The following is a 13,130-nucleotide window of genomic DNA, read 5'->3' as shown; positions in this document are numbered from 1 at the left end:
CGTACATATTATGATGAGAGAGTGAATCAAACATTTTTCAGAAATATCGTTTTGTAGGCAGTATCAGGAGTTAATTATTCATCGATTCAAGAATAACCCTAAGGCCCCATGCCTGGGGAGATGGGGTGATAGAGAAGTCGTTAATGGTAAAAGACATGCCTGGGATGATGGAATGGAAAAAAAATAACCACTTCTGTCTTACAGAGGTTTAATTTGAGGAAGAGTTGGGGCATCAAAGTAGAAATGACCCCCCCCACCCTGAAAAGTTTCTAGGAATGGTTCATCTTTAATATACAAATTCCATTTCACTAATTTAAAGTAACACCAAATATCATTTATGCAACATATATCAGGCTGCTAAACAGTTATTTCTACCTAACTTACCAATATGGCCAGCTTTTACTTTAAATGGCACATCCAGCTGACTCTAAAAAAAAAAAAACAGGACAGGAAAGGAAAATGTACTTAATTTTAAAACAATCTTAAAATAACATGTAAAACTTATTTATGAAAATTATTGATGCTGTTAAGTGCAGTAAGTAAAACATGAAATATTGACATGTGTCAAAGAACAGATTCAGACTTTTTTATAATAGTGATTTAATTAAAAGTTTTAATTCACATATAACTCTTTCAATGCCATATAAATCACACTTGTTGCAATCTAATCCCTTCCATACTTATGCTCAACAATGCCATTTTTAAAAATTTGGAAAAACATGGGCAACAAAAGAAGGATCCAATTACAAAGTGAAAAGCGCTACAATGAACAAAACTCAAGAAGGTGGCAGGGCCACAAAATTAGGGTATATGTAACATTTGTACATACAAATACGGTTCAGGACTTAAAATTTTACATAATTTTTGAATTATTTGCCTTCTTCCTCAGGTCCTCTCCACCTTTTAAATGGGGGTCACTGACCCCATTTAATAAAAAGATGCTCTGTAAGGCTACAAATTTATTTCTATTGCTATTTTTTATAATTCATTTTTCTATTCAGGCCCTCACCTATTCATACTCCAGTCTCGAATTCAAATCAAGGCATGGTTGCTAGGGTAATGTGGACCATGTGGCTAAAAGGAGCACCAGCCCGTGGAAGCACCCCCCCCCCCTTGTATAGCTTTTCTTGGACTTTAATGGATTAACAGGTAATACAGTCAACTTCACATACACTTTATTAATCCAAGTTGGGAGAGATACAAAAAAAAAAAAAAAACTCAACATAATGCCTATGGAAAATTAAGAGATACAAAATAAGACATACTTTAGGTATTCACTAAAGAATCTCTAACTAATAACACCCACACAAATAACTTCATTTTTTTCAAGAAAGCTTGAGGCAAAAATGTTTGTATGTTTGTAATGTAAACCATGGAAGAAGTACTGAGAAAGCCTAGGAATCAATCAAACACTGGCGAGAAAAAGAAATGCGAAAACACTGAAAACATTTGAGCTCTGTTTTCCTATGGACACATTTTTATTGTTTTTTTTTTTTACACTTTTTTTAGGCCACACGTGGTAAAAGAGAAAATAACACGAGAATAAGAAAAGGATAGATAAACAAAGAATAACAATAAAGTCTGAACATCCAGAAATGTATTTCTGTATATTGTTAGTTAATGAAAAACACAAGTGGGGAGTCAATGTTATGCCAGACTTTTGTTTAGAAAACATCTTTTAATAAGGTGCTTTCTTTCTTTTGCTTTTTTTTTTATCACAAAGAGACCAATATTTTATGTTATGCTTTAAAACTAAAAATAATCTTTCTACGGAGTCCTTTATGCATTTTATTTTGGTGGGAATTTTCAATAAGCCCTTTGGCTGGTTTTGTTTAAACTTTTTTAATGCTGTAAAAAAAGAACTGAATCACTTTTATGCCGCAGAGCATGGCCTTAACCCTCACACCAAATCCCATTTCTGCTGAACTTACTGTTAGCTTTAAAGGTTGGGGCAAGGTGTGCTGCCAGATACACGAAGAGAAAAAGCCAGGTTAGGATGCCAAAGAGCTGCGGTATCTAATGCACTGCAGCATAAAAAAAATTAAGCCAAACAAATGGCAGTGAGATCTAGATAATTACATAGTTAAATTGGGTTGAAAAAAGACAAAGTCCATCAAGTTCAACCCATCCAAATGAAAACCCAGCATCCATACACACACCACTCTCTACTTTTAATTAAATTCTATATACCCATACTAACTAGGAAATCCCTATAAAGACATATGAGTTATAGTTCTCAGTGTGTTTGTAGGTTATAAACAGTAGCAGCAATTTGATTTGAAAATTAAAGTGTGGTGTGCAAAAATAAATGAAGGCCCGCTTTATGGAAGCTTTCAAGATAGAAATAGTAGTACAGGTATAATCAAACATAAACAAAAGGATTCGTGCCAATGTTGAGAACAAGATGTAAACATGTGGAGTGTGTCAAACTGTCTCAGGGTTGTTTAGAATATTAACTCATTTCAGTAATGAGACAGAAGAAGAGAGAATTGAGAAATAAATATTAACAACTTGATTCTCCAGATTACCAAATCATCTAAGTATTTTCACAGTTCAAACTTACCAGTGCATTTTCTTTAATTTCTAAATTCTTTAGTGCTACTGCTCCTAAAAAAGGATATTAAAAAAGTCAGTAAATTTAATTTGCCTACAGTATATTAATTAAAATGAGAATTCCTGAGGTTATATTAGTGTTAGTTGGTAAATACTGTGTAAATCTCATATAAGCAATGCATAATATATTTTTAAAAATACTTAAACAACACACAGAAGACAGTTTCAAATTAAGTGAAATACACTTTAGCTCAATACATGATTTTACATGCAGGGTTATGAATAATCTATTTTTTTTATTTTTAAAACAATGCCCTGAATTAAATAAGTACCTGTACTTTTTTTAGGAAAAATTCGGTCAGCAATGTGTGGTGCCAATGTAATTGCAAGACTACAAGACTATAAAATCATTCTACTTTTTTAGATATGTAGAACAAAGAACAATACATAGAAACAGCATAGGGGGATTAAGGGGATTATTTAGAAAAGATTGCATGTTAGAGTTTTTTATACCTCGAATGAACTCACAACTCGATTCTGCGAGTTCTAGTTGCAAAACCTGAAAACTTGAATCTTTTGAACCATTCAAGTTTTTGTGCAAAACCCTCCGAAAAAAACACCATGCAAGCTATTAACATCTTCAAATGGTTCAAGGGACCTCCACCATTGACTTCTACATGACTGAAAGGTTTTAAATGGTGTATTTTCAGATTCAAGCTTATTCCAGGAGGAAAACATAATAAATCTTGAACAATTAAGAGGGTTTCTTTTGTTTAACCTGAAAATTTGAGTTTTGACCGGAGAAAAAAAAATAGAAATCTTTCCCTAAATGGTCAAAATTTCTAAGAAGATATGTTGGTAAATCCATTTGACCGCTGACTGTGTCAACATGAGAATTATCTTAAAGAAAAACTTTACCTCCAAAATGAACAATTAAGCAACAGATAGTTTACATCATATAAAAATGGCATATTAAAGAATCTTACCAAACTGGAATATATATTTAAGTAAATCTTGCCCTTTTACATTTCTTGCCTTGAGCCACCATTTTGTGATGGTCTTTGTGCTGCCTCAGAGATCACCTGACCAGAAATACTACAAAGTGTGGAAGCAAAAGACAGAACTCTGTCTGTTTATTGGCTCATGGGACCTAACAAGTATAGTTTGTGTGCAAAGTGAATCGTATGATCCCAGGGGGTGGCCCTTATTTTTTTTTTTTAAAATGGCTATTTTCTATTTATAATCAACCAATGGCACATACTACAGGTATGGGACCTGTTATCCAGAATGCTTGGGACCTGGGGTTATCCAGATAACGGATCTTTCCATAATTTGGACAGTCTATTAGAAAATCATGTAAACATTAAATAAACCCAATAGGCTGTTTTTCCAATAAGGATTCATTATTCTTAGCTTGGATCAAGTACAAGCTACTGTTTTATTATTACAGAGAAAAGGGAAATCATTTTTAAAAATTTGGATTATTTGGATAAAATGGAGTCTATGGGAGACATGGGAGCCATTCTGTAATTTGGAGCTTTCTGGATAACGGGTTTCCAGATAACAGATCCCATACCAATGTACTAAAAAAGTATATTATTATGAAAATGGTTTATTTACATGAAGCAGGGTTTTACATATGAGCTGTTGTATGCAATATCTTTATATAGAGACCTACATTGTTTGGAGGGTATAGTTTTCTTTTAATGGATAAACCCCCATCTAATGATTCTATTGTAACCAATTCTGAATATAGGAAACTGAATCTGTATCCACCAACTTAGATACTAGAAAAATAATGCAGAGCAATAAGTCACTGACCTCCCAAGGTGTACTCAGCTTCACTGTATATTTTCTCAGAATTGTGAGAAAACATCCAGTTTGAAGATTGAAGTAACAAAGAAAAATCAAGATATACGTAATCCAATAAACAAAACACATCTTTGACCAGCTTAATGTACTTTGGTGCTTTTTCTCTCTCACCAAGACCCAAAGGAGTAAGGTGGAGGGCTCATTGGTTACCCTGCCCAAGTGATATCAATCAGTGTAGCACATCAGCTATTGGGACAGACAATGGATGAAAACAGTAGATCAGGAAAAAGTTACAGAGAAAAAGACAGAGGTGCAGCAAGATGATTCATCATGGTCCTTACCGCAGTCACACACTCAAGACAAGAGAGAAGCCTCCACAGTCCAGCTGCAGCAGGTGCGAGACGCATATTTTAATGATGTCTATAGCCCTCGCCTTTAAACAGATGCACTATCATTTAATAGGGCCATTCAGTGTTTAATTTTTTTCAAAGTAGGCCTACACATACACACTGCACTTCTATTTGTTGTATTCTGTTGTTGTAACAGTTACAATTAAAAAAAGGTTAAAACTTTTAAAAGTTTATAAGCTGTGTTATGTTTTGCGGCACCCGACTATTTTTCTTTAGTGGAAGAGGGGGCAAAATGGCTCTTTTGATAGAAAAGGTTGCTGATCTATATGCATGACTTCCTATAGGCTTTCTGCATTCTGGCAGTGGACATTTCTTGCTATGATTTTGCAGTTGTGCTCACGGCAAATTCAAAGCAGTAGATCAAATGAGAACTACACCCAAAATATTTGTTTGCATAATGAAAGAAACTGTCATTCTAATCCTCATACAAATTTTACCAGTTTAAAGTGTGTAAATGCAACTGAAAGCAGTATCTGTTTATCCTGTTCTTTTTCTCTAGTTCTGATTTGAAACAATGTAGCAGAAGTCAGTTCTTTTCCAAGTCAGTTCATCAGCTGGGTTCAGCAACATTGTTTCTGGAGACCAACAGTATAGATAATATCAATAGCCAGACAGATACTGTGTTCAATAGCAGTTGAACTTTTGATAAAACTTAATTAATGGGATAATGTTTGGAACTAAATTTTCTTTAATAATGCAAAAAAAGTTTCCCTTTAAATTAATATTGTAACAAAATACAGTTTCCTGAAGGTAAACAGTTCCATTTAATAACAAATCAATATAAAGTGTTTATCATCTGTTCATACGTAAATATATGCTATAAAGCAGAAGTCTTCCAAGTCGACAGAAAGCTAGAGGTGTAGCTGTATATTTAGTATATAGATTTAGTTAGGAACAATAATACCAAAAGATAGAAAATATTTTAAAGGCAATATAATGTCTGCACTGCACTGGTAAAACTGGTGTTTTTGCTTCAGAAACACAACTATAGTTTATATAAAGAAACTGCTGTGTAGCCACGGGGGCAGCCATTCAAGCACAGGGCACACAGAAGATAACAGATAAGTTCTGAAGAATCCCATTGTATACTACAGAGCTTATCTATTATCTGCTGTGTATCCTCTCCTTTTTCAGTTGTGGAAAGCTGCCCCCCGTTGTTACACAGAAGCTTGTTTATATAAACTATAGCAGAGTTTCTGAAGCAAACACACCAGTTGTACCAGTGCATGGCAACACTACATTACATTTTCATTACTTTAATGCACTTTCATTTTTTGGTGTTACTGTTCCTTTAAGATTCAAAACAACAACAAAAAGAATAGCTTGTGCCCCCCAGTATAATACCAAATATATTAGTCTTGAAAAAAACTTGGCTTACTTAGTGTAACAGCATTTACAGCAATTAGGATTGCAAGCAAATTAGAGCAAAACATATCGTCTACACCTCCAACCTTCATATTGAGCTTATTAAACTTAAAAACAATGTCTCATGGATCCAATTTCAATATTTGCATCTGTTGCCTAATCCCATGAGACCATCTAGTTAGTAGAAGAGGGAACCTCGAGAAACATACAGATTGCAGTTTTTATAAATCACTGACATTTTCCTGGCCACTGCTCAAGAGAGTGTTTCATCCCAAAAGCGCAGTGGTACATACCGCTAAAATGATGACTCGATAGATTTACTCTGTAATTAATGCTTTGCAAAGAGCTGATGATGACAAAGCTTTGCATACATTTGCTTGTAGACTAAAACAACTTCCCCTGGGTAACCTTATCACAGTTTAGCCTGTTTCTGTATATATATTTATATATAATTAACAAGAAACTAAAACCCGTTGTTAGCTGACTTTTTTACTAACATCTTACATATGTTTCTTTGCTACTGTTTTTACCCATTGGTTGTATATATTCTGTGTTTCAGAGAATGCCGAGAATTATCCCCTATTTCCTACAATGATTTTTTTTAACTGTCCTTGAGTAGGAGACTATTGAGTAGGAGAACTATTTTTACCTTTTACCTAAAATATTCTCATAAAGTCAATTACAGAATAGATTGGTGGGGTTAGTAAGGTTTGGGGGAAAATTTTCAATACATCTGCCCTAAAAACTACTTTTTAGAGGGGTGGTTCACCTTTAAGATAACTTTTAGTAAGTTATAGAATGGGCAATAGTAAGCAGGTCTTCATTATTTCTTTTTTATAGTTTTTAAAATATGTTGCCTTCTTCTGACTTTCCATCTTTTAAATTGGGGTTACTGACCCCATCTAAAAAACAAAAACCAATTGCGAATTATCTCAGAATATCACTCCGTATGTCATTCTAACAGTTAATTTAAAGGTGAACAACCCCCTTAAGCACATTCCTTGTACTGGCACTTTTTTTTTCTACACAATATGTGCCTTTTAAATGGAACAAGACTGAATGTGACCCAACCATTTTATGGTTCTATGTTTGCTAATTGGCTTTACCTATTTTAAACTTCTTTCTAATGCAGCACCTGGGGGGGGGTCGTGTTGGTGCGGACTCTGTAGCCGTTTTAAATTAAGTTTCATTTAAGGCAGCTGTTAGAATTAATACGTTTGCTAATATTCCAAGATGCTGCTGACAAATGTATCAACTAAATGTAGAAAATTGTAACAGTTCTGCACCGTGATTAATGAGCTGTGAATTAATGACTGAAACACCAGAGACAAGAACATTAAAAAAAAATTAGATGGAAACAAAAAGATGGAAAGCAATTGAAACAAAGTCTTTATTTCTGGTGAACACCTCAACTGAAAATTGTTTGGAAGGAGAACAACCCCTTTAAGAGATTCATAATTTTAATATAGTTTAGTCCTCAAAATGTCTTCAGTTAGGTTAAAGGAAAACTATACCCCCAAAATGAATACTTAATCAACAATAGTTTATATCAAATTAAGTGGCATATTAAAGAATCTTAACAAACTTGAATATATATTTAAGTAAATATTGGCCTTTTACATCTCTTGCCTTGAACCACCATTTCGGGATGATCTCTGTGCTGCCTCAGAAAGTATCTGGGCTGCAACAGGAATATTTGCTGCATTTAACAAGAATGCAAGAAAGCCCTGGGAACTTGACTTGCTTTAAAAAGCCCTAAAGACATAATAGACCACCCCTCAGACTTCTATACTGCACTGTGACTGACAGCAAGTAGTATTGCAGCAAGAATACAACACTCAATAACGATTTGTGTAATACAAACCACTAACTGTTTATCATCAGACAGCAGATCTACTTTTGGCAGTACAGGGAAACCGCCTTTTGTTAATATCACTGTGGGAAACCTGAAGATTTAACTATTTCATTAAGGGCAGCTTCATGCAGGCAGTTTTCTAAATCTGAGTCCATATATAGTCAGGCCTCTTTTACACTAAAGCCTTTTCTCCAATTCTAATCCAGCTTATTCAAATCTTAACAGCATCCTATTATGTTATCTTTGGCCTAGTTAGCAAAAAAAAGTCTATAATATGTAAGAGGCCTAAACCATGTTATTTTCATAAAAATCAATTTTATGATTTGTCAGGTCAGGTAGATGCATGCTTGCATCTTCATGCTGTATTTCTGTTCACTACAGTAAAATATCCCATCCTACATGGTTATGTCAGCATCTTATCTCATGTACTAGTTGCTCTAAAGGGGCTGTTCATCTTTGATATTAGGAGACAATTTGCAATTGGTTTTCATTTTTTTATTATTTGTGGTTTTTAATTTATTTAGCTTTTTATTCAGCAGCTCTCCAGTTTGCAATTTCAGCAGTATGGTTTCTAAGGACCCTAGCAACCATGCACTGATATGAATAAGACTGAAATAAGAATAGGAGAGGACCTGAATAGAAAGGAGTAACAAAAACTAACAATAACAATAACTGTGAAGCTTAACATAGAATTTGTATTTTAGATAGGGTCAGTGAAATCATTCAGACTTTTTCCATCCTCGAGATTTAATAAAACTTGAAAAATTAGAGGTTTTTTTCCCCACTAAATATTCAGATTTTATAATGCAAAAAACTGAGTTTTATGCATTCAAACTTTATTAAATAACCCATTGAATGTTTTTTTTTGGTTTTAAAGTAATTTTAAAGATAGAGTACATCAGGCATGGCCAATTGCGGCTCGTTTTCAAATTTACACCGGCCCTCAGCCTCCGTCATGAAATTAATAATAATGAGGCCCCCCAGTACAGTACGATCAGGAATCCGATAGTAGTAATATTTGGGCACATTAGTGAAATTATCTGCCACTTGATCTATACTGCTGGTCTATCAGAGACGCCCCGCTTTACATTCTTCTTTAGGGCTGAAGGGGTCAATAGACGTACTGACATGCCAGTACAGTAAACTAAAGAAGTATAGCGTCACTAAGTTCCAGTACGTGTCTATTGCTAACACCTTCAGCACACAGGGAGCAGTATAGAACAAGTGGCATATCATTTCACTAATGTGCCCAAATATTACTGCTACGATTACTTGATACCTGTAATTTAATGTTAATGGTTCAAAGAATGTCGGGCTGAATGGTTGGCCCCCACACATTTTCACCTCACCAAATCTGGCCCTCGTTGCAAAAAGTTTGGGCACCCCTGGAGTACATAAATAAATGTATATTTCGCATGGATCTCCCCATAATAAATAGACCCCTTATACGAAATGAACAGGTCCAAAATATTCCAGATAATAGATCTATACCAGGGATCTTTACATTGGAATACGAATATATACTGTGTAAGCAAACAGGTCTTCTTTGTTTTTAAGGGTTTCTTTCAAGAAAACCTGTGATTCAGTGTGCAGGAATTTCACCAGCTTGCTTTTAAATAGTCATCCACAAACTGCAACAATCAATATGTTGGTGACAACTTGTGACCACCTGGTTCAGTCAGAGTTAGTTTGTTAAATCTATGACACCCCCAGCTGCAGTAAAAAAAAAACACAGTAATGTCAACAGTAGAACTTCCTTGAGGTTTCCAAAAAATAATCTTATAGTGCTATAAAATTTTATGGGACCTACAGTCATTGTAAGATACAGTTCTTTCAGGGCAAGACATAAAAAGGAATTCAGACTATCCTACCAAATGCTTTTATTTTATTTACATAGCTATTACATGTTGCAATCATGTTTGCCTTTTATAAACACTACTACGCAAAAGTATAAACACTGGGCACCCAAGAAAACATCACTTGGTATATAGCATGAGTGTATAATGTGTAGAAGGATTTTAAAATTGTAGATTATAAAAAATAATGCAAAACATAGTTTGTATTGAAAAAAGTGTCTATCAAGTTCAACCTCTTCAAATGCCCAGCATGAGCACACTCACAAATACACATAAACAAAATTAACTGTGGCTCTTGAAACTAGTGTAGCCCTTTATGTTATGCACAATCCCTTAAGGGTAAAATTCGGAGAGATTTAGTCGCCCGGCAACTAATTCCTTGTGGGGCGACTTTGGAAAACAAATTGCTCAAAGTGCCATCCCGCTGGCGATTTAGATTCTAGCCGGCAGGAAGACTTTTCGGGGAGATTAGTCGCCAGGCAACTAAATCTCCCTGAATCTTAATGTGTGCCCTTATCCAAGCTCCCCATAGATGCGACGATTCTTCTTGCAGAACGACCGATTTTAGGGAAGTCCGACCAATCCTTCGAAATTATCGTTCGGTTAGTGGGATTCGAACGATCGTACGATTTTTCTGCCGACATCTGTCAGGAAATTGATCGGCCAGGTCAAAAATCTTTGTCGGTCCAAGTGCAATCTATCTATGTTTGCAGGGCCAAACAGGCAGCTCCCCTTTGTTTTCCTGGCAAATTGGTCTTTTTAGTTGATGGTCAATTCGTACGATCTTTCAGAGAAAATCGTGGTCTCACGATGAGGATCGGATCTTTTAAAAATCTCAACATCTATGGCCAGCTAGAATATGTATTATCATCCAATCTCTACTCCAATACTCTTTTGTTCAGTAGCAAATCAAAGTTGTGCTGCAAGCAGGCCCGGACTGGCAATCTGTGGGTTCTGGCAATTGCCAGAGGGGGTGCTATAAGGTGCCATAGAAAGTCAGTATTTAGTGGGCTGGTGGGGGCTGTTTGGGCCTCTATGTGGGCCTCTGTGTACCTGAAATGCCAAGGCCTATTTTAATTCTCAGTCCGGACCTGGCTGCAAGTGCAACTGCCCAATGGTAATGAACAGCTACAGTGACAGGGTGGGCATAAGCCGTTTAAAAAGACATGGACAAACACACAGTGCAACTTTTTAAAAACGTTCAATCGCTCAGATCCAGAAAAAATCAGCTTTAAAGTGATACTGAACAAAAACTCTTCAGATAAACTCTACAGATAAACAATAAAACGTACTTATATGTTGTGCAGATTGTTTTTTACTGATCAGACTGCTCTTGTAATTGTCACCGAGTTCCTGAATCTGGCTTTTTTGCCAAACTGAATGTCCTTTCTCAACCGGTCAGTTAGAGCTTCTAATGCTAACAGACAGATATGGCATCCCCCTCATAGAAGAACATGGGGGGTGAAATAGGCAATGTAAAAGCAATATTATTCAGTGGGTGGAATGACAGCATAGCAACCCCAATCCCAGAGTAGACTGACAGCTGGGGACCCCCATTCCCACAAGTTAGACTGACAGCCATTTTCACAGGTTGTTTTGACAGCCTGGCACCCCCCTTTCCCACAGGTTAGACTGACGGCCTGGAACCACAATTCCCACAGGTTAGACTGACAGCCATTTGCACAAGTTGCATTGACAGCCTGGAACCCCCATTTCCACAGGGAATACTGGCAGTATGGGCCACCATTCCCCCAGAATAGAATGACAGTCTGAGACTTACATGCCTCCATCTTGGACAGCCATTCCCACACGTAAGTCTGACAGTCTGGGACCCCCCATTCCCCCAGGGTTAACTAACACCCTGTAACCGCAAAGCCCACATAAAGCACCAATCGAATGCAACCAACAAGCACACAGAGAGACGAGCCATACAGAGACATGATACCACGCTGACAGATAGCCCAGCCCCACTAAAAGGACTGACAGCGTGTTATCTGAGCGACTAACGGCACGGGCCCCTATGAGCAGTAACAAGCCTCTTGGGCGGACTGACACGCTGCTGCCTCACACCACCTGCCGCCACTGACCAGCAAAGGGCACAGGAGGACAATGCTTTTCTATGTGGCGCACACTGAATCTCCCATATCTGGGACATGCCCACGTGGGAAGCATGATCATCACGCAAATAAGGCACACGGAAGGCATGTGCGTAATGTATACACGGACGAACTGGACCTGTTAGTATTCAATCAGCACAATCAGTATGGGTGTGTCACTCACCTCCCCATATGCCGAGTTTCAGCTGAGAACTGTCAAGATTCACAACATAGTCTCCCAAGAAGCGGTTCAGCACATCCACGACCACAGACTCAAACACCATCTTGTCCTAAAGCAGCAGCAGCAGCCCCACAGCAATCCTCCCCCACCCCTTGTGTCACCCGCCTGTCCCACAAACACCAGCAGCACTCTGCCAGCCCGGAACCTCCAGTCTCCCAATGCGCACTGCGCCCGCGGCTTTGCCCCGCCCATCGGACCGCCCCAAACACCAACCCTGTGTCAAATTCAGGAAACTCTCTGTATTATGCTGACCTTACGGGTTACAACTTTTCTGTGCTCCCGCCTCCCGGATATGCCAATTCTTAAATCTTTGGCGTTGGGGTGATTTTAATGTTTAACTCTGTTGTGGGCTATTTATACTGCAATAAATGTAATCCAATTACTTTAGCCTCCAACCCTACTGTCTCTGGACCTGTGAGATTACAGAAAAGCAAACATCTCGTAAATAGTTGGTATACTAGACCTGGGGGCGGGGCAAACTTTCTGATTTTATTAGATTACCCTTTTCATTTCTAATGTTTCTCCACTTATATTTGCAACGGTGGTAATGTGCATAATAGGGGCCCCTCCCCTCAGTTACCCATAAAAACCATGCTTCCCATTTATTGCTTCACAGCCACCCAATTATAAAAAAAAAATATTTTGATATTATTTATTGCATTTCCCCATTACAGCCCTCTTATTTCCCCAAGGAGAAGGAGGGCCTTTGTGCAGACATTTTTCTTTGACCTGAGTATTGCTGCTTTGAATGGGGAAGTAACAGAAGAATAGGAGATCATAATGAAGACTAAAGAAGAATGTAAGGATGTTGAAGGAGACACATAGCAGTGGGGTGTGAAGGAGAGCAGAAGGGAAGGTGACAGTGACATAACTAAACTTGAATACGTCCCAAAAAATTATTTCAGGGGTCTCCAATCTTTTATATGCATGAGCCACATTCAA

General features: G+C 37.2%; 1 protein-coding gene across 1 annotated transcript in view; it reads right to left on the bottom strand.

Moving 5' to 3' along the window:
- vps13a.L (vacuolar protein sorting 13 homolog A L homeolog) overlaps positions 1–12,299 on the bottom strand; it is a gene marked incomplete at its 3' end in the record, with an annotated part of 45,397 nt that extends 33,098 nt beyond the window's left edge. The window contains 3 exon segments of the mRNA NM_001092965.1: positions 385–427; positions 2,564–2,607; positions 12,132–12,299. Of these exon segments, the coding sequence (NP_001086434.1) occupies positions 385–427; positions 2,564–2,607; positions 12,132–12,231 (187 nt within the window).
- Between the last annotated feature and the right edge of the window lie 831 nt (positions 12,300–13,130).

Source organism: Xenopus laevis, chromosome 1L (genome assembly GCF_017654675.1).
Source record: "Xenopus laevis strain J_2021 chromosome 1L, Xenopus_laevis_v10.1, whole genome shotgun sequence".
In the NCBI taxonomy this organism is placed as follows: domain Eukaryota; kingdom Metazoa; phylum Chordata; class Amphibia; order Anura; family Pipidae; genus Xenopus; species Xenopus laevis.
This window is presented reverse-complemented; position numbering and strand designations above follow the sequence as displayed.